Raw genomic sequence first — 20878 nt, 5'->3', positions numbered from 1 at the left:
CCGAGAAGCGGTCGACAACAGGATAGGAGGCAATTTGTTTCTCTGTCTGGCTGGTCTTCTTCTCTAGTTCTGGCCTTGTTCGGTGGTGAATGGCAAGGAGGAGGATGTGTGAATCATTCCCAAAATCCGCCGGGTGGGAAAATTGTGTAATCGTGCATGGCGCAGGCCGGGCAAAGGTGAGTTTTCCTCCAATCAACAACGACGTCCGCCACGCTGGGGGAGTCATCAGGCAATTCCTCGTGCGGCGACAAGGATGATTAACTGCTTGTGAGGATTCTTCCAGCTACCGTTTACGTCTCCTGTGCCGCCACCAGCCCCAAGGTCAAGCTTTGATTCAGAGTCACCGTCACCCAGGACGAGCTTGTGGAATGACTATGGATGATGGCCCGTGATCGTCTGGTCCAGACTGCCAGACTAGGTCCTAATCCACGAGCCCTCGAGCTGGAACTGGAGACATTCTGTCCTGGGCCGAAATCCACCCAGGCAAAACTCGCTAATGTCCAAGACATACAGGACAAGTAGTACTCGGTACGGGGATGTTGTGTTCATCCGTCCCAGGTCCAAGTCATCCAAACCACCATAACAACCCTGCTCACAGAAACGCGTCCCCCTCACCCCGAGCACAAGGTCAACTTGATATTGACCAAGTTGGAACGAGTTCTCATCCCCTGAAAGTCGTCGTTGTACTTGTTGTACACGTCGTTACAGTTCGTGTCTCCCGGCCCACAAGAGGCGCCACGACAACTTGCAAGACTGAGACTGGGATCTTCCGGGTCGTCGACGTCCATCTCGAAGCCCTCGTTGACAAAAGGCGCCCCTGCGACGTTGCTGACGTCGAAATACGTCTTGCCCTCGTCCTGCTCCCAAGCATACTCGAGCTGCGTGACCAGCGGCGTCGACGCAGAAGGGTCGCGCGTGCACATCATGGCCACACCCGTACCCTGCGGATTGTCGAGGAAGCGGCTGGTCAAGACTGCCTCGGCTGGTTGACTGATCCATTTGACCACTGGCCGGTCCGACTGGGGGGTAGGGTCGTTTGGTTCGTATCCCACAACGACGGCGCACCACACGGGGTATGGACAATAGTGCACGACATCGGCACGAGTAGCGACAAGCCCCAACAGCCCGAGACCGGCGAGAAGAATATACGAGAGTCCAACAAAGCTCATGCCCATACCACCGCCACTTGACGAATGCATCTTGACCAGATCCCCAACCGTGGAGGTTTGTTAGACTTTGGTTTTCCTAGATCCGGTCAGACTCCACGTCCCTCATTCATCACCCTCATGTTCGACTTACAAGGTCTGCTTTCCCCGGCTGGCCGTACGAGAGATCTTCCCTCTATGTCACGGTGAGTTTCTTGTTATTGGTGGTGATGGGGTGTTGTCGTTGTACTGTCGTTGTTCGTTCCGCCTCTCTAGCGATACACGACTTATGGCTGTATAGCTATAATATAGTGGTATCCCTTGGTGTCCTCCCTCGCTGTCTTTCCCTGGACATTTTCTTTCTTGTTGTGTCCTTTCTCGCACCGAAGGAGTGGATATCAAGCCCAGCAAGAATGTTGTTCTTGTTGTTCTTGTTGTTCTTATTTTCGTATCTGTATTTGTACAGAGAGATATTTCAAGAAAGCAGCCTCGATCGACCACGACACCGCTCCAGATGGGTATATTTATACCTACCACTCCCCTCAAAGCCGTTCTGTCACTGGCACTCAGCATCTAGCAGAGAGCGGCCAGCATGACCACCGGGTACCGTCGCGCACTGCCTAACACCCACCAGCTGAGCCGCCTGCTCACATGTTCACCATATCCTAGCATCAGAGGGCCCGGTTCTCCACGAAAAGGCGGTCATGCGAGGCCGATAGCCGCTTCTGGCCGTGACGGACGAGGATATCTTAGGGGAGATATATCATGTCGCGAACAAACCGGGTCGGAAAAAGAAGGGGGCGGCGGGGCGTGCGGGCGTGCGGGCTTGCGTGTGTGGGTGTGTATATCATATGACATGATATATAGTATGGACATTGTGTTTCGTGGGTGAAGAGAGAGGATCACTCCCGATCAATAAATCAACAAATAGGCGGAGCAAGTGAGTGGGTGTGCGAGTGACAAGGGGGAAAGAAAAGAGGAAGAGGCGCAAAAACAAATACAATCACTTCACTTCACCTCACCTCACTATGGTGGTGTCGGTGGTGGTGCGGATCTGGACGAGCAAGCAAGCAAGTAGCAAACACGATCGTGGATGTCTATATCCAAAAGATCTAAAGCAGGCCGTACATGTCATCAAGAACATCTCTGATTACATGGTATATAGTAACTACCTCATTTTATAAAGAAAAACGGCATCAGTCTGACTGTATATCGTAACGTCATTAGTCTTCGAACCCACAATCATTCTTCACAAATTCCTCTATCCAACGCCGCCAGACTCGCCTCGTATCTGCCCGGACTGTGATCGCCAAACATGTCCCGCCCGAACCTCAGCTCGCCGAACCGCGTTTCCACATCCCGCACGAGCTTGAATTGCACTCTCGTGGCTGGTCTCCCAAGCGCCCTGTAGAGCTTCTCCGTTCGGTCGTCCTTTGAATCGTCAGGTCCAAAAACTGCCTCGCGCGCCACGTCTGGCTCCAGTCTGTCAAAGACGCGGGTCGTTTCCACCACAAACACTTCTCCAGGAGGAACCAGTTTGTCATTCACCATCGCTGCGCGTAGCGTCTTCAGTGCCGACCATGCCCAAGTGTCTTCGCCGAGGCCATCGCCTGCAATGTTTTCCGGTGGGGGCGGCCCCCTCGGGTTGTTATAGAATGCGGACTTGACGGCATTTTTGAGGCGACTCCAAACCCGCGTCTTGAGAGCGCCAAGGGCGTCGGTCGTGTCGTGTTTGAGGTGCAACGCCACAGTGCGGAAGTCGTGCAGAACGCCCAGGGAGAGGCAAGGCACAATATCGGCGTGATTGACAACGGTCGTAATGAGCCCACGGGTGGCAACACGGAGAAGCTCGGACATACATGCGGGTGTGCCATAGGCGTAGACGTGGATTGGTCGGCCTGGTGGAAGACTGATGGGAGGGATGTAGGAAGTAAACGACTCGTTCGTGGATTGATGGGTAAGGAGTTTAGGCTTGCTGCCGGTGACAAACGAGGTCTTGGATTCGTCAAACGAAGGTTCGGCAATGAGGATGGCGAGTATGGCCGCGACAGCTCCTCCCAGGGAGTGCCCACAAAGAACAAGGCCATAGTCGGGATATTGTTCGAGTGTCGCTCTGATGGTGGCCATGATGCGGCTTCCACTGCCACCTAATAGTCGTCTTGCTGAAGCATGAATGCCTTTGTGGACTTTGTAGCGCTGGCCTTGCCATAGCAAGTCGTCGTAATCGCATGTCATGTCGGTCAGAACATCTTCAAAGCCAAGTGTCCCACGACACGTCAGAACCACGGCTTTGGAATCGTCATCGATCGAAATGAAATGGATCAACGGCGATATGGCCGACGGCGACCAGTCAGTATTGCCAGTAACTCCTTGGGGATCAAAGAAGGATGACAACAGAATTGTGTCAGGAGGCAGGCCTGTATGGCTGGAAAATGAGCTGTGCTCGTGGTGCACGTCAAGGGTCATGAGCTCCGTCGACTTGCTAAGCTCATCTTCTGCCCTTGTCAGGCCCATAACCCGCAGGAAATTCGCCCCATACGAAGCCGATGCGAACCTCGCAAATCGTCGAACTGTTTTGACAAGATGACGATCAGGAAAGATACCTGGCACTTTCCCATTCGTGATGAGAGCAGCCAATACACTGTGATCCTCATATATTGATTTCCGAGGTATAGGGGCCTTCGGCGCTAAGAGGATGGCCTCCGTAGAATCCTTGGTCCCCATCGAATACAGACTAGGAACAAAAGACCGAGAGCGTCTATGATGGACTGTGCCTGTGGTTGGGTCGACTCTAGCTTCAGTCTCGTCTAGTGCCAGTCCGAGTTCCGACCTCGTCTGTGTCAACCCGTTCACAACTCGGGTCCGAGTCCTTGTGAAGGTGGGGGAGCTTGGTCGACTCTCGTGCGAATGGATAGAATATGTCTCTGTGGTCTGCGAGACAATAGAGTCTCTTCTCCGGTCGTGCACGGCAAAATAGCTTGTTGATGACTCGGTGGCTCGATGTAAACTCGGACTTGTCAGGGGCGTATTGCCATGGGTCAACGAAGCATAAGTTCTCCTTGATGTGGCGTCTTCGCGATTGGCCGAAGGCGCCCTAGATCTGGGCGACTGTGCTGCCACTGAGGTCGAGGATTTTGGTTGCCGTGGTGTTACTTTTGGGAGATCCTTTACCGCCGCCGACGACTGACTCGGACTCAGCGTCATCAGTGCTTTCTTGATGACGCCAGCTTTATCACTCTTCACACCTGAACTTGATTTGTCCTTTTTACCTTTGACAAGTGGTATACGACTGGTACTGCTTGCATTGGCAGATGACTTGCTTGAACTGAGAACTGGCCGACGACTCTTTTTCTGATTGGCAACAGGGCCTAGCAATTTTGGAGGAGAAGAGGTTGGTGGTGAGGATGATTCGATTGCCGACTCATCGCGGTCCGAATTGGAGAAAGTACCGTTATCTATCTGGATCGGTTCATCCACGATAGAAATTCGTTTCGGGGCGGTAGCCATCATGAACAAGTCGTCGGTGTCGTGGTGGTCTTGACCTAAGCCGTTATGACCGGTCAATCGCAGTGGCTCATTCGACGATGGTTTCTCCCTACTGCTCGATCGCTTCAAAGACGTGCGAAATATGACAGTTTGATGAGGTCCAACTTGGTTGCCATTTGTCGAGCTTTCATGGTTCAGCCTTTCTGCCACCATAATGGTTCCCGGAGGAGGGTCAATATGGGCCGTTTCAGCATCGTATATGTCGACACGGATTGTTTTGGCGGTGATGGTCTCCGATGTGATCACGGCCCGGGCTCCAGATGGTATTTGGCTGATGATCCGCTCGCGAATGTCTTCTTCGGTCAGCTTTGTCTGGTTCTCCGCTGACAGTGCGACCGCTTGAGCATCAAACACCGTTCCCCTTTCCAAGGCCTCAAAATCTTCATCACAATCTGGAGAAGTAAAGGTGACTGGCGGGCCACCAGTATTGGCGTGGATACTGATCATGCCTTTCTTCCGTGTCCCCACGACATCGGCTCGAAAGCCCTTGTCATCAATGACCGCGTCCCAAATAGTCTCTTCACCACCAGCGTCCCGGAAATCCAGCTCCGTCTTCCGTCTTCCCCACCTCTGGAGCATCACAAAACCGATGGTGGCGATAATGAGGTCCAGGTATGTCACCACCTCGCCAGTTCCACCGATCTCGGGCTTGTTGAGTTCATCTCTGATCAAGGTGATGATTGCGGCGACGGCACGGGAGGACTCAGTAGAGCCGAGAATGGCATTCAGTGTAGCCAGTCCTTGGATAGATAGACCGGATATTGAGTTCATAAACGCTTCTGTGAGGTGGAAGCCTGTCGAGGCGACAAAAGACGTCGTTGAGATGGTCGAATGCAACGCAGAGATCTGTGACGATATTAGCCCCGTGTCATTCATCCAATACCGATACTCAAACGTACACTCCTCTCCAGCAGATTCTCAGCTTCCGCCCGTCCCAGGTCGCCATTGCTTCGCGTAGAGACATCTCGTCCCGCTGCAATCAGGATAGACTCCAGTGCACTGCGACTGACGGAAAGTGTTTTGAGTGTAGCCTCTCTGCCAGCATAAAGTCCCCAACCGCCAATCTTGGTTGCACCACGAACATAGAACGAAGTCAGGCCGGTGACGCCACTGACAATCGCGGCCGCGGGCGCAGGCAGAAGGGTCCGTCCCTGTTGCGGCTGCGCAAGAACAATTTCCTTTGGGGCATCGTCATCTGAGTCCCCAACAGTTTTTTCATCTTCAGAGGCAGATGCATTCTCTTTGTGCGAACTCCAAAGCATCTCGCAGGGCAGGGCGGCCGGAACGACAGGCCGAGAAGGCGGTGTAGAGGATGCGACGAGGAACGGGCTTCACGTCGTGCTCCATGAAGGATCGAGGGCGACAGTCATACACGGTTGGGAAGAGAAGAGAAGAAGAGTGCTGGGGAGCAGGGAACCAGGCAGGATGGGACGGGGAGGGAGGACGCAGGTACGCGTCCGGGTTCCTGACATTAAGGCGCGCACATGTGCCAATGATAGAAAGTGACCCTGGTGGAGTTGGAGGTGGAATAATCGATCACCGCAAGATGGTGTGTCGAGGTGTACTCTGACTTGCCCACCATGACGTTGGATTTTCACATGTGAAACTTCTTGATCAATTCGTAACTCCCGTCCATCCAGGCCACGTTTCTCCAGACGATTGGAGTTCAAGATAGTCCGTCGGCCTATTTGGGACGGATCTCATTGGCGAGTCAAGACAAATCGATACCGAAAGCCTCGTAACTCTGGGCCCGAGCGCACCGAAACGTTGACGGCAAGCTACACGAAATCTATTATCCGACCACGCCGACCACGCATGAAGAAAGGTATTGGTATCGAAAAGCCAGTTTTGTTACGCCACAAAAGTTCCGCTATAACGGGCGATTAATAGAAGACAATGATGAAACACTAACAGTGACAGATGTACAATAACAATGCGATTCGCCCTCCTTCGGGGTCCTGCTCCGAAGAGCAAAAGTCATGCTAAAAATGCTATCCAAACGAGCGCCATGCTCAAAGGCCCATTCTGTATAATAATAACATCGTCTTCAAAAATCCTCCATGTCCAACATGACCGCGTCACCTCCATTGTCCACGAAGGTTTCCTAAACACCGGGTATAAACTTCTCCGCCGGGATGGCGCCTTGCGCTTTCAGCTCCAGGAAGTTCTTCATGGCTAGAGCGTAGTCCCAGTTATTGGCTGTCAGGCACTCCTCCACCGCAGCCAGCCTCAGTTTCGTCTCGAAACTGAACTGCAACCCCATCTTCTCGCGTTCGAGGATTTCCGCAGGCTTGTCTGCTTGGGGAACGCCGAAGAGAGAGTCTGCCGGGATCTCGGGGTGCGGCAGGCGGCCGGCCACCACCGGTACAGCTTGTGCCGGGAGAGGCAATGGTGGGTTGGCTTGGAAGGGCGGCTGTTGGACATTGGGAGCTATGGGTCGATTGTCGCCGACGGGCAGGTTGTTGAACAATTGCAGCTTTGGATACCACTGCCGCAGGGTCGGCAATGTATCTGGGAGATCGTTGACCGGGTTGCCCTGCAAGATCAAATGCTCCAGATCACGAAATTGGTTCTTCCAATACTTCAACGAATCCATGCTCGCAAGTTTGTTGTTGCCGAGATCGAGATTTCGGAGGCGCGGAAAGGTTCTTGACAAAGACATGATCTGTTCAACCGTGTCGAGACCGTTGTCGCTAAGTGTAATGCTGTGGACCGACTCGTCACGTTTGCTGGGGGTTTCGAAAATTTTGGTTTTGCAGATAGTAAAGATGGCCTCAAAGACTTTCGCAGGATCCGAACCGAGTATTCCAGGTATTTGTAGGAGTTCCTCATCGGCACCGAGGGCGTTCAGACTTAGGAGTTTCAGAGAAGGGTCGTAGCGTCTGCGTAGGACGGAGATCATGGTATTTTCAACTTCGTTTGTGAGAGGGTCGTTCTTATTGCTGTTATCTTGGGCACCAAAGCGTGTGTTGTTTCGAGGTTGGTTGTAGTGAGTGTTTCCGCCGCCTCGAGGTCCGCTGGGTAGCTGGTTGTAACGACCGTGTGGTGTTGAGCCATTCTGGCCAAAAGCAGATCTTGATGGCTGAGATGGTTGAGAGGGAGGGTGATGATTTTGAGACCGGTCATGGGCCTGGTTTTGCTGAAATCGATTGATATTGTTGGTGGGCGATCTTGAGTCTTCGACAGTAAGAGTACTGCCAGCCCACTGGAAATTGTTTAAATGGTAAAATCGATCTTTGTCGTTTTCATAGACGGTGATGATGAGGACGTTGCTCGCACGGCCGACGACTTTGTTGGACAATATTTGGCGATCTCCAGACTTCTTGCGGAGGAACACCAGTAACGAGGCAACTCCCTGGTCTGGTGTGGATGCGAGTTTCGAGTTGGTCCATCCCTTGATCGCCAAGTCCCGTGTCGCCGCGGACTGATTGCCTTGTGATGGATCCCCGGATCTACCAAACGCCATTGTGAACGCTCTGACCCAGAACGACCAAGCGAACGGCGGTCAAGTGGTGAATGGCTGCTGTAGGTAATGATTCAAATGGCGTGGATGGTCCTAGTCTTTAGACAAATCCGAACTTTTGTCTCTGAAATGTGGCCGAGTCGAACGAATGAGCTGATGATGCACGAGAGGCGAGGCTGTTCAACAACCACTCGAAACCCCTCGGTAAGTAGACTCCCTCAACGATGGACTTGAAGGCAGCGTCTGTGCATGTAGCTGACCGAGATTCGGGATATTGATGCGGTAATTGGTGGAATGTGGCTTGAAGATTTGTATGTGGTGGATTATTTGCCAAGGGTATATTAGGTACTCGGTATGTCCAAGTGACACAGCCAAATGGTGAATATAGTCGGATTCGAAGAGTGACAGTGAGAGCGAGTGATTAAAGAAGACGGTATGACAAAGGATTTGGCAAGAGATCAATCTACTGACAAAAGCGATGGTTGCCGTCGCTTGTTGAGGGAACAAGGGAAGTTTTTGTAGGCGGAATCAAGCAAAAAGGCGAGACCCACTCTCTCTGTCAGGCAGATTCACGTGATTTACGCTAGTCAATTTTAGGAACAGTTGATGCCTGTCCTTGGCAATCGTCTTTGGTAGGCTGGGGTTTCTTATTGGTCAGTTTTTGGTCATCGTTGTCCATTATGCCCCTTTTCCATAAAGCCCTCAGACACGCAGACACTGTAAACAATGGATCGACCCTTGGAGTCGTGGTTGATGCCGCATTGACCCATTCGCATTGTTTTCGGAGGCTGTGCAATTATGAATCCATTGAAACCCCTTCAACTAACTTTTTCACTCAGTTACTCGCTTCATTCTTGGTATCCTATCGGTGGTTTGCGCGGTCTTCAGGAGGAGCCGGACTCGTGGTTTTACTACTGCCGAATCGACCTATGCCCCCAAACCCACCCAGGTCCCTCTTGAAGAATTTTCCAATGTTTTTCAAGTTCTCATTCAGCTTTGCCCCGGCCTCTGCACCGGAGAAGCCCCCATCGCCTGTGGTGTGCATGCCTGTTCCAGTTGGCGGTGGGCTTACTGCTCCGTCTCGAGGCGTGCCTAGACCGGGGCTGCTGAATCGGTCAATGATTGCGTTGCCCAGTCCAGAAGCATCGAATTTCATGTTCGCTGGTATATTTGCCGTGCTCAGTGACGCCGCCGCAGAGTTACCCAATGCCGAAAGGTTGTGGAGAGCACCTGCTGGTGTTACCGCAGTCCCAGTGGACGTACCGGATGCTGACAGGTTCAATGGAGTAAGCAGGGGTGACTTCTCCACTAGTGTGTCCTTGTACCGTGGGCTGAACTTGTGCATCTGAAATAATTCAACCAAGTGGTTTTGTTCTGACTTTGCGCGGATGCCTTTCAATTCGAGGATTTTGCGGAAGTTGACTTCCGAGAGGTCGGAGATGTGAATCAGGTATGCTTGGACGAGGGCCTCTGGGGGTGATGGTCGGACTTGTAGGGTTTTTAACAGCGGCTCAATCTTGCCAAAAGCAGCAGTGACACGTTTGAGGAAAAGTGGCGGCGGTGTACCCGGAAGTATCTGGGTGAGGGTGTTCCTGATGGCGTGAGTGTCGAGCAACATCTGCTCAGCGCCGCCTTCTGAGATGGGCTTGCATTGGGCAATGTTAGCCACATACGTTGACGCCAACAGCTCGACCAGATTATCTGCGAATGCCCGCGCATACTGTTGTTTATGAAGCATGCCCAAGATCTCACTGGAACGGTCCTTGATCCGATTCTCTAGACCTGTTATGTAGGGGCTTTGATGTTCTCCGATTTCAATCTTTGACCAGGACATGTTTCGCATCTCACGCCAGCTGGGTTCCAAGTCGACTTCCACACGACGGACCAGACCTCGAACTGCCGCACTCGCTATGCCCATGAAGGCATCTGCTTGGCTCTGTAGATCGACTTTATCCTTCAACGCATCGTCTATGCGACTCTTGATCTTTTCTTCCAGAGAATTCGAAGTCTGGAAACAGTAGTCCGCCGTGTTGAGAACCAAAATGACATCTTCGACAGAGGGTATTCGAGAAGGGGTGCCGCCTGTTGGTTTTTCGGAGATATAGAACAGCAGAACTTGCTGCGCATATTGGTCAAGATAGCGGCCAAAAACCTTGGACAAGTCGAGCAGGGGCTGTCCCGTGGAGAGCTTCGCACATTGCGCGAGGGAGTGTCGGTAGAAGTTGAACAGCTCTGTCGACGAGGCAATAACATGTTGTGAGGAGAAATCTTCATCCGCAAGTTTGGTCGGCCGCTGCCTGTATTGCGGTATCAGACCCGCAAGTTCTTTATCCTGTGCTTCCACCCACAAGCTCAGATACGGTTCGAACGCGTCCGAGATCGGCTGGCCAAAGACTGGTGTGTCACTGGCTGATGCCATGGTATCGATGGAGGTTCTTGACGTTTGATTGAATCTCCTTTCGAGAGCGTGCTCGAAGTCCAGAGTTTGCTGCAAACATGACAACAACAGCTGGACATCAATGGTCTGACCGTTGCGGGTAGTCCTAGACAAGATGCCCTTGTAGTCTTCTCTTGTTCCTTCAGCAAAGACGTTGGCAAGGATCTCGTTGACCCGCCAGTGCGGAGGGAAGATGGCAGCATGTTCCTCGTCGTATATCTTGAGCGTCTTTTTGAACCACGCGTACCTCCGATCAATATTGTCAAGCGATCCCGCCTCCTGGTCCCCCTTGAAGATATGCCGATACTGACGAAGTTGCGTGTTACAATACCAGGTGGTCAACCGTGACCGGGCAGCATCACCCAGAGCATCGACTACCAAACACGCCTCGTGAAGCAGTCCTCGTTTCTGAGCCACCTCTTCCTTGCTGAAGGTAATCTCGAAGTCCTCGCACACTTGTTCCAGCAACTCTCTCTGTATATCTGCTACATTCCTGCTCAACGTCGCGATCTGGTCGATTGACCGGTAGGATTTGAAGTGCGCCATGAGCTGGATCACCGCCTGCAGGAGCTGCGCGCATTCTCTGTACTGTCTCGTTTTGCTCATGGCCCGCAGCTGTTCATAGGCGGTCGTCAACATCTGCAGTCTCTTCAACGCTGTCATCGAAAGCGTGAGATTCTTCTTTGTATTGTCCAACTGCTTAATATCCGCCGTCATCTCGGTGATGTTTCGCTCGGTCCGCAGTGCCCGCTCCCGGACACTCTCGATGCGCTGGAACAACTCCGCCAGCTCGGCTTTCGAGGCTTCCATTCGCTGCAGACATTCTGCGTTTGACTGTATCTGCTCGTCTTCGAGAGCCTCGATTTCGTCGTCAAGGTCATCTTGATAGGCTTGGAGGATTTCGAAGGTCTGTCTGACCGACGAGAGGGTCGAAGGGTGTGAGAATATCTGATCGAGGTGTTCGATAGGGTCATAATTGTCTTCCCACAGGTCAGCACAAGACCACCATATGGACCGCTATGACCAAGTTACCTGAATCTAGCAAATCCTCCTCGTGCTGAACCCCATTGACAGGCATATGGGCTGCGAGAACGGGGTTCTTTTCGCTCACGTAAGTGCTTCACTGGCCGGCAATCTTGCGCCTGGCTTGAAATTAGAAAAGCCGAAAACTAGAGCGAAACAAGGCTATAGCCCAAATGCAGGCGCTCAAAGTGTGAGGAATGGGAAAACTGGTCGACATCAGAGTGCCGCATGTCGAAATGCCACATTAGACGTGTTGGATTGTTTAATTAACCGGACTTTGCCCGTTGACTTGCGACAAGGATCAACCAAGGATCGACTCTTCCCGAGCCACACTTCTCAGCTAACGTTCCTACGTCAGTACTTGTATCTCTGTGTATTTGTGGACCACGACATTTGACCACATTTCTTTCCTATGCATATTCAATGATCCCGTGTCGCGATGTGGTGGGGTTCCTCATCTATCCACTCGCTTAGGTAGTCGCGTGCACTTCGCACCTTCGGCTGATGAGAATTCCGATCTACGATGATGGACAGCGAACAATGTTTTGATTCAGAATAGAACTTGTGTGCGGACGGTAACTACTTGGTGGCCTTCCTCCAGCTCACGGGAACCACGCCCTGCCTCGCACTCCTTTCCCGCAGGATCCATCAAGACAAGGTCGGGCCGGGACGGGGGACTCTCGAACTCTTACAGCATGTTATCACCCTTCTGTCTCTGGATTTCCCAGTGCTTCCTCAAATGATCGCCTGCCCAACCCCCAGCCTCGTCCTCTCCCATGTCAATGTAGCCTTCTGGCCAAATTGCCCAAGCTTTACCGCCAACACTCGGGTCCGTAGCGGATCTAATTATGGCATCGACCACATCATCGATGCTAGCCCACGACAATCCTTGACCTGGCTTCAACCCTCTTGCCTCCAACGCGGGTAGGGCTGACTGAACGAGGGGCGTGTTGATCCAGTAAGGCGCGAGCAGGTTGACCCGGACATTGAGCGCAGCGGTTGTATGTCGGAGCCCTCGGAAAAGGCCTCGGACGCCAACTATCACACTGAGTCAGTGTCAAAGTTTCTTATGCACTCATGAAAGCGAGTTGAATCGCTTATAACACGTCATTCGGATTCGCTCTATGGAAGAGTCCTGTCGTCTCCTGGCCCCGTTGGGGAGGGGGGGGGGCACAGCAAGTGGGACGGACCACGCCTCACTCAGCAATCATTCCATCTCACAAATTTGTGCAGCAACTGTTGTAACAGAGAAGTGTACTCACACTTTGAAGCATTATAATCAGAAGAGGCCGGCATGTCAGCATAAGCTGCCAGAGAAGCAGTAAGGATTATTGATTTTTGCGGTGTGGTTGTTGGTTCGACCTGCGAGGGCAGACGCATATAGTGCAACGCCAACCAGCAATTGTCATATACTCCCAGGAAGTTCACAGCGGCTCCTTTGCGGCTCGGACGGGTTGGAATAACGTCGGGATCCAATGAAGGCTCAGGAGCTGCCAGCACTTGGTCTGTCAAGCTACCTCTGTCACCTCCTACACCAGCATTCAGCAAGGCCACGTCCAGAGATCTGTTTGGTCCAAAGGAAGCAGCATGTTTGAATGCCGCCACACTCGATTCCCAGTCGGTTGTGTCACAGTGGACGAAGGAGACATGACAGCCCTTGGCGTTGAGATCAGCAGCCGCTTTGTTTCCGAGAGCATCTTGAACGTCTGCGATGGTGACATAGGCTCCACCTTCCGCGAAGCGTGTGACGGCTGCGAGGCCGATGCCAGAAGCCCCTCCTTGTAGTTTTCATCAGGGTTTTGATATGACAAGATGCGCTGACGAGGAATTACCTGTGACAATGACTGACCTGTCCTTCAGGCTGGATGCATCCAAATGCCCGTTCATCGTGACGGCGACGTATTATGCGACGCAGCTGTTCTCTGCGCGGATGTCAATTCTAGTTGCCTCGACAAATCCAAGCTGAATAAGAGCGACGTCTATATTCTTCCTGAGAGAGTCTCCTGGCTGTCAACACAAGCTGCCCTCTTCTTCTGCGATACCCGTATCCTTGCGTCGTACTTATAGGAGTATTTCAGGCCCCGTAGATCGTTACAAAGATACCTAGCTTCTTTGGCTTCAGAGGCGACCTCCTCCCCGCTATCCGCCGGTAGTGCCGCTGGACCTAGGCAACTCGATGCATTTGGTAAAACCTTGGTTAAATATCGGGGGCGGGGTCGCCTGGGTGAAAGTGCAACCCGTATCAAGTATGCACAATCATAACGGGGGTGCCGCGAGTACATCAGCCCCAACAATGAAATCTTCTCACCGTTATGTTAAGGGAGTGTGAGGTTTCTTATTTCTGGCGTACTGCCTACCTAGCCCGCCACTTTTCATTCCACAGTGTCGGCAGAAAAAGGTCAAAAGCACTGGTCGACTCGTAAGTCGCTTGAGCTTAAAGTACTACCATATGCTGTCATGCTTTTTTGATGTCTCGCAAGTAGAACACGAGCGCTGTGTGTGTAGAGCCGAAGCTCGAATCGCTCCTGTGCTCCCGCTGACTGGGTTGACTTGCTGCTCGGCAGGCGACAAGGACCGGGTTGAGATGCCTCTTTAAGCTCCTGCCGATGATATTGTGGCTATAGAGTGGGTTAGTAAGACGTCGGAGCACAGCTAGAAAGCAGGGAGGTCTTGGAATGAGAACTGGGAAGTCTGGCTGAGAGCAACGAGTCGCGGACGAAGGATATCGTACAGTCGTCCAACTGCAGTTGGCGTGACTCGAGACCACAGTATCATCTTCTAGTTGGGGGAAATTGAAAAGAAATATCCTCATTCTTTCGACAACGCCATCGACATCCTCTTAAGCAACGGCAGAGGACAAGACAAGCATGACATGTCATGCATGTTCAAAATCCCTTACATACCGTCTATTGACGTATGCTAAATCAGGTTAGATCAAGAACCAAAACAACCTTTCCTAATAAGGCAAAGCCAATATTCAGCATTAAAAAAAAGGCACCTCATAAATTCCGTCTTCTCCTACATTTCACGACAACTTCCATCACGCACCTTTGAGGGTCTTGATCGCCACGTATCTTCAAACATGCAACGCCTTGTATTTTCTTGTCAGATGGCCATCTGAACAACCAATCACCTATGTGAGATTGACTTCGAAGCGCGACCGTAAAGGAATCCTTCTGGTGAGGTACGTTTCTCCCCTTCCTCCAGCGTGGGTGCGGTGTGTGTATGTCTCCTTCATCACCTCGCACAAAATCCTCCCTGTGGCCCCCTTCTTTCTTCAATCCCTCCAAAGCCAAAACATGATGAACAACAAACCTCACGGCATTAGGAAGAGCCGGAAAAGGAATGCTCGCAAAAACCCCCCGCTCCATCTTCTAACCCACATCTCTTCCTCTTTTGGAAAGGGAAGGACGGAAGAGGAAAGAAACCAAAAAAAAAAAACATCGTCAAATGTTTTTTGCTTCTTCTTGCGGGAGGGGTCTTGCGTGGCGTCGATGCTTAGAAACTGGTTTTTCTGAATTACAAAAAGAAAGGAAGAATAGAGACAAAGTCTTTGTTCTCTTCCTCTTCTTCTGTTGCTTCACTTTGCGGGTCAAAAAAGGATCACTCTATATCCTTTTTGAACTGTCTTTGCTAACCCATCTTTTGTGGCATTCTAGGCTAGGCGGTCGTGCTGAACCTGAAGAGGGAACGCACAACCCCCGGAAAAGGGCAAAGGAGGGTTAAGAAAGAATCGAACACTGGAACTTCGAGTGCTCGAACTGGCCGCCTTTTTTTTGGCCCAATATTTCAAGAAATAGGAGTCAAAAAGCCCGTTTTCTTTTCTTTTCTTTGGATATAGGCACACGTTTCTGCCGTATGTCCGCGCAGGCAATGCTACCGTACAACGCCCATGCTGGATGCAAAATGGCTCCGTCATATTTTCCTCCCAAAAGGACCACTCTACTCTCTCTCTATGTCACCCCTGATGAACTTTCTTCAACCTCGTGCTCCCTTCGTACAGTCCCCTATCAATCGCAGCCGCCACCGTCAGCGTCCCTCCCACCACCGCGCAAACACCCGTCAAAAAGTTGGCAAATGTCTTAGGCCTCGCCTCGCGGTTGATCACCTTCATCGGGGAGATGTCGTAACTGAAGAAGACGCCGGGGATCCCTCCATGCGCGTGGAGTCTCTCCTTGTGTCCCTCGGCCGCATCGTTTCCACCGCTCAGAGATCTCTTGTGTGATGTGACAGAGTACTGATGCGTCTCGATCGAGCCCTGGCTCCCAGCGCCTTTGCCCTGCATGCCCAGCGGTATCAGATCCGCGAGGGACGAGTGCTGTTTCACACTCCGATCCTCATCCCACCCGAGCGGCAGATAACTCGTGCTCACCACCTTGATGAAATACATAAAGTTGAACCCCGGCTCCCCCGTCTCCTGCTTCACGCCGTCCAAAGGATTCGCATGGTGATGATCACTCCACTTCGCCGTTACTCCCCTATCATCATCGCTCAGCTGCGGGCCGAATCTCAGCGAGTGGATTTCATGTGTGAACGTGTGTCCACCCTCGACAGGCGTGTCGAAGTAATTGTTCAAGTCGTGCACGTGCATGTTTCCATTGGAGAAGCTGCGACCGGGTGCAATGTGGAAATTTCCCACGACTTTGTTCACCCGGAGGACGCCCTCGATACGACACCCCTCCTGGCGCTGTGCGTCTAGTCTTTCACCGTAACCTTCCCGTTCGCATTGTTCCACGCCTTCGCCCCGTCCGAACGCCCAGCTGTTGGAGGCATAGGCTTCGCGCACTTCGTCGCACGTGTTGCAGCAGCCCGGCTTCGAGGCATTGGCCGGCGGAGGGGCCGAGTAACAGGAGCCGCAGTAATCTGGATCCAGGTGCGCGGCGTTGTCTTGCTCGTTATGCAGGACCAGGGCGGTTGTGTCGAGGACCTTGGAACCCTCGGCGATGGAGGAAAGGCGTACTTTGTTGACACCGTGGACGACGCCCGTCTGCTGCTCGCCCGAGACGTCCATGACATCGAGAGTGAGGAGTTCGCAAGGGATGCGAGGAAAGGAGATGTTGAGGTGGATTTCCATCTTTTCGCCTACGTAGACCGCAAACACCAGGTCAGCAACTGCACCTCGATTTGTGTATCTTCCTCTAAAATAACACCTGCGACTGTCGACCCTGGATTCGGGGGTTTCTTACCTCGTCCCTTGTCCACAATCAGCTCTGGCATAACCAGAATCTTCCTGTAGTCGCTCCATTCTCCCCACACCAAGTAGAGAATAATAAGGATCGAGACAATCGTCACGATACCACCGGAGGTCGTCCGCACCCTCGCATCTTCGACAGTCTTTGTAAACGCGTCTAGCCGGTGAAACCGCGATTTGACGGCCATAGTCGATTACTATATCGTAAGGGAGAGTAGCTGGGGAGGAAGGAAAGATCTTTTGCCAGGAGTGTATGCGTAATAGGTGGAAGGGCACAGGGAGAGGCTGAAGGGGGGCGAGCGCACAGCGCCTCCGAAGCGGGTGAACGGAGTCAGTACTCGGGTAGGCGATATAAATAGTTTATCAAGATAGTGGAATGCTTGTCATATCGGCAGACGGCGACATTTTGCTCGTGGATTGCCAGTCTGTCAAAGGTGGTGAAAGCGAAGCAGCATCAGAGTGGACAGCATGTTCCATTGCGATTTGCGGAATTTCCTCTTGGGGACAAGCAGCTGGTGCAGGGGTCCAGAGAAGGTCGCTTGGCGCCCGCCCTCACTCGACCCACATATCTTCAAACTTGCGAGGTACATAGCGAGGCACGAGGATGGCGTGAACCTCCTCTTCTACAGATTGGACCTCTAAACAAGGAAAATTGAAAACGGGTTCATCTAATCATGCAATCAATTGGAACTATGGAATACAGGAAGCTGTGACCACAACCATCAAGATATGCTCACTGCTTAACCCATTCTTCTTCCATTAATGTCCTGGTCCGCTTTTAGGTGGTCGTTGCAAGCCTTCCCATCACTAGTCTTTCCCAATCCATTTCCACTCACTGCCGGGATATCGCTGAAAGAAAAAACATGGCGAGGGTAACCACGTCTGTCTGACACCGGAACGCCAATAGGGATGACACAAAGACAGTCGCTCAAGAATTTTTGAGATCTCGTCGATGGAACATCTATGCCGTGGGAGAAACTGTCTAGTCGACCTCTTCCATGGCGCTCTCGCCAGCTCCCTCAGCAGTAGGGGCCTCTTCAGCGGCCTTCTCCTCGGCAGTCTCTGCTTCTTCATCCACATTCAGACCAAGGGACACAAGCTTGTGAATGCGCTCGGCAAAGCTGGCGGGCTCTTCAATGGTGAAACCGGAGACGAGCAGAGAGGTCTCAAAGAGAAGCTGAGTGATAGACTTGACGGTGCGGTCGTTCTCGCCATCAGTCTCGACCTTCTTCTTGAGCTCACGAATGATGGGTGACTTTGGCGAAATCTCGAATGTCTTCTTTGAGGACATGTAAGAAGACATGGAAGTATCGCGCAGTGCCTGTGCCTTCATGATACGCTCCATGTTGGCAGACCAACCGAATTGGCCGGTTCGGATAGCGCAAGGAGAGCCGACGAGTTTGTGAGAGACAACAACCTTCTCAACCTTATCGCCGAGGATGTTCTTCAGGCTCTTGGCCAGACCCTCAAACTCCTTCTCCTCCTTTTCGCGCTCTTTCTTCTCCTCCTCGGTCTCTTCCATCTCGAAGTCCTTGGTGATGTCGACGAGCTTCTTGCCATCAAACTCTTTAAGTTGAGTCATGGCATATTCGTCAATCGGGTCAACCAAGAACAAGACCTCGAAATTCTTCTCCTTGAGAGAGTCAAGGAAGGGTGATTTCTGCACGGCCTTGATGGATTCACCCGTGATGTAGTAGATTTGCTTCTGGTGCTCTTGCATGCGGGTGACATAGTCAGTGAGCGAAGTGGCCTCTTCGCCAGACTTGGTGGACTGGAATCGGAGGAGCTTGGCAAGGGACTGGCGGTTCTGCGAGTCCTCGTGGATGCCGAGCTTGATGTTCTTGCTGAAGGCAGAGTAGAACTTGTCGAATTGCTCACGGTCTTCGGCGATCTCGTTGAAGAGCTCGAGGCACTTCTTGACGATGTTCTTCTTGATGACCTTCATGATCTTGTTCTGTTGCAGGGTCTCACGGGACAGGTTGAGCGGCAAATCCTCCGAGTCGACGACACCCTTGATAAAGCCGAGCCATTCGGGAATCAAGTCAGTGGCATCATCGGTGATGAAGACGCGGCGAACATAAAGCTTGATGTTGTTCTTGGTCTTCTTGGTCTCGAAGAGATCGAATGGAGCACGTTTGGGGACGAAGAGGATTGCTCGGAACTCAAGCTGACCCTCGACGGAGAAGTGCTTCACTGCCAAATGGTCTTCCCAATCGTTGGAGAGAGACTTGTAGAAGGAAGCATACTCTTCTTGGGTGATGTCGGAGGGGTTGCGAGTCCAGATGGGCTTGGTCTTGTTGAGCTCCTCTTCTTCAATCTTGGACTCCTTGACCTTCTTGGTCTTGGGCTTCTTCTCTTTGTCCTCCTCGTCGTCATCAACTTCTTCAATCTTGGCCTTCTTCTCCTCATCCTCCTCAACCTCTTCAGCGTCCTCATCGGGAACCTCTTTCTCGGTCTCCTTGAGGACGTGGAGGTAGATGGGGTAGGAGATGAATTCAGAGTGCTTCTTCACAACTTCCTTGATCTTGGACTCGTTCAGGTAGTCGGTTTGCTCGTCCTTTAGGTGGAGAATGATCTTGGTGCCACGACCGAGAGGCTCGCCGCTCTCATCGTGGGTGATGGTGAAAGTACCACCTGCGCTGGACTCCCAGATGTATTGTTCGTCGTCATTGTGTTTTGAAACGACAGTCACCTTGTCGGCGACTAGGTACGCTGAGTAGAAACCGACACCGAATTGACCAATCATAGAGATATCGGCACCCGCAGTCAATGCTTCCATGAACTGCTTAGTACCTGACCTGGCAATGGTTCCGAGGTTGTTGACGAGATCCTATTGAGAATGGTCAGTCACGGTACTTGTATTCCGGCGTTAAGGGGGAGAACTTACAGCTTTGGTCATGCCGATACCAGTATCACGGATGGTGAGGGTCTTGGACTCTTTGTCTGGGATGATGTCGATTCTGAGGTCCTTGCCAGAGTCCAGCTTGCTGGGATCTGAGAGGGCCTCATATCGAATCTTGTCAAGAGCATCCGAGGCATTGGAGATCAGTTCTCGGAGGAAGATCTCTTTGTTGGAGTAGACGGTGTTGATAATGAGGGAGAGGAGTTGGGAGATTTCAGCCTGAAACTCGAAGCTTTCAGAGGCCATGGCTGCGGTATTGTCTGTAACGGAGGAGGTCTGTGGGAGGAGAAGTCAGTACAGGTGAAATGAGGATGAGTCGGGGTTGAACCAAGTGCAGGCTTGCAAACCCGTTCTCCCTTGCTACAGGCGACGGCGCAATTGGAGAAGCCAGTGTCAATTGAGGCAGGCAGCACTGGATCAGTGTGGACAGGTATGATGAGGGTTCAACTTACAGGAATAATGTGGTCGTGTTCAAGAGACAGGTTAGCAGACTGTCCTACTAAAGTGGGAGTAAGAGTGGAAGAAAATTTCAGTGTAATGGTCTGAGGAAAGGAAGGGAAGGCTGGAAAGTGTTTATGCCTTATAAACTTAGCCGCAGTCAACCCTGGGGGAGCTTCCATATGGTTCTTTTTTCCTCTGCAGTGAATGCCCCCACAGCATCCATTGCCAAGACGCAGGCCCGCACCTTGAATAAGCGCTGTCAGACGAAAAGCCAGTGCGTCTGACAGAAAGCCAGAAGATTCTTGATATCGAGTGCTTGCAGAAGGCTTGTTTGCCTGTTGAGCCCATCCAGCCGGCCTAAAATGTTTGCTTCACCACTCAGAGGTCCAGGATCAGGGCTTCTAGTCTCACAAGCAATGGATCTACTGCTGTCTTAACCAATCCCTTTGACAACCGCCGAGCCGCCTAACGACCGCCATTATCGGTCCTTTCTGTCAGACAAAAACGCGCCAAATCGACCCACCGGCAAGGCGTTGCCTGGCCACCATAGGCTGGTGAACGAGCCTTCTCGAATCTTGCAGCCTTGAGGAGCCGCCCGTCTGTCCTCGTATCTTCCACAGTGTTCGGTGCTCGAACAAGCCTGCGGGGACCAGAGACCTTGGACTTGCATGTGTCTGTCTAGCTCTCCAATCGTGCTCCGGAGAAGAAGGTAGTCTCTAGTCATACGATG

At 52.1% G+C, this 20878-nt stretch overlaps 7 protein-coding genes across 7 annotated transcripts; all 7 read right to left on the bottom strand.

Moving 5' to 3' along the window:
* Positions 1-611: 611 nt before the first annotated feature.
* Z517_02526 (uncharacterized protein) lies at positions 612-1199 on the bottom strand (the record flags this gene model as incomplete). Its single annotated transcript, XM_013431635.1, has 1 exon — positions 612-1199. The coding sequence occupies one exon, from the start codon at positions 1197-1199 to the stop codon at positions 612-614; it is 588 nt and encodes a 195-aa protein (XP_013287089.1).
* Positions 1200-2387: 1188 nt separating this feature from the next.
* On the bottom strand, positions 2388-5953 carry Z517_02525 (uncharacterized protein; the record flags this gene model as incomplete). The annotated part of the gene is made up of 2 exons (XM_013431634.1): positions 2388-5537; positions 5591-5953. 2 exons carry the CDS (start codon positions 5951-5953, stop codon positions 2388-2390), a joined length of 3513 nt encoding a protein of 1170 aa, XP_013287088.1.
* An 842-nt stretch (positions 5954-6795) lies between these two features.
* Positions 6796-8157, bottom strand: Z517_02524 (uncharacterized protein; the record flags this gene model as incomplete). Its single annotated transcript, XM_013431633.1, has 1 exon — positions 6796-8157. One exon carries the CDS (start codon positions 8155-8157, stop codon positions 6796-6798), a length of 1362 nt encoding a protein of 453 aa, XP_013287087.1.
* Positions 8158-9016: 859 nt separating this feature from the next.
* On the bottom strand, positions 9017-11669 carry Z517_02523 (uncharacterized protein; the record flags this gene model as incomplete). The annotated part of the gene is made up of 2 exons (XM_013431632.1): positions 9017-11571; positions 11624-11669. 2 exons carry the CDS (start codon positions 11667-11669, stop codon positions 9017-9019), a joined length of 2601 nt encoding a protein of 866 aa, XP_013287086.1.
* A 633-nt stretch (positions 11670-12302) lies between these two features.
* Z517_02522 (uncharacterized protein) lies at positions 12303-13501 on the bottom strand (the record flags this gene model as incomplete). The annotated part of the gene is made up of 3 exons (XM_013431631.1): positions 12303-12652; positions 12877-13392; positions 13447-13501. The coding sequence occupies 3 exons, from the start codon at positions 13499-13501 to the stop codon at positions 12303-12305; spliced, it is 921 nt and encodes a 306-aa protein (XP_013287085.1).
* Positions 13502-15572: 2071 nt separating this feature from the next.
* On the bottom strand, positions 15573-16993 carry Z517_02521 (uncharacterized protein; the record flags this gene model as incomplete). The annotated part of the gene is made up of 2 exons (XM_013431630.1): positions 15573-16696; positions 16801-16993. The coding sequence occupies 2 exons, from the start codon at positions 16991-16993 to the stop codon at positions 15573-15575; spliced, it is 1317 nt and encodes a 438-aa protein (XP_013287084.1).
* A 794-nt stretch (positions 16994-17787) lies between these two features.
* Z517_02520 (hsp90-like protein) lies at positions 17788-19953 on the bottom strand (the record flags this gene model as incomplete). The annotated part of the gene is made up of 2 exons (XM_013431629.1): positions 17788-19635; positions 19693-19953. The coding sequence occupies 2 exons, from the start codon at positions 19951-19953 to the stop codon at positions 17788-17790; spliced, it is 2109 nt and encodes a 702-aa protein (XP_013287083.1).
* Positions 19954-20878: the final 925 nt, after the last annotated feature.

The sequence above is a fragment of the Fonsecaea pedrosoi genome, assembly GCF_000835455.1.
Source record: "Fonsecaea pedrosoi CBS 271.37 unplaced genomic scaffold supercont1.2, whole genome shotgun sequence".
In the NCBI taxonomy this organism is placed as follows: Eukaryota; Fungi; Ascomycota; class Eurotiomycetes; order Chaetothyriales; family Herpotrichiellaceae; genus Fonsecaea; species Fonsecaea pedrosoi.
The sequence above is the reverse complement of the archived record's forward strand: the minus strand, read 5'-3'. Positions and strand labels throughout refer to the sequence as shown.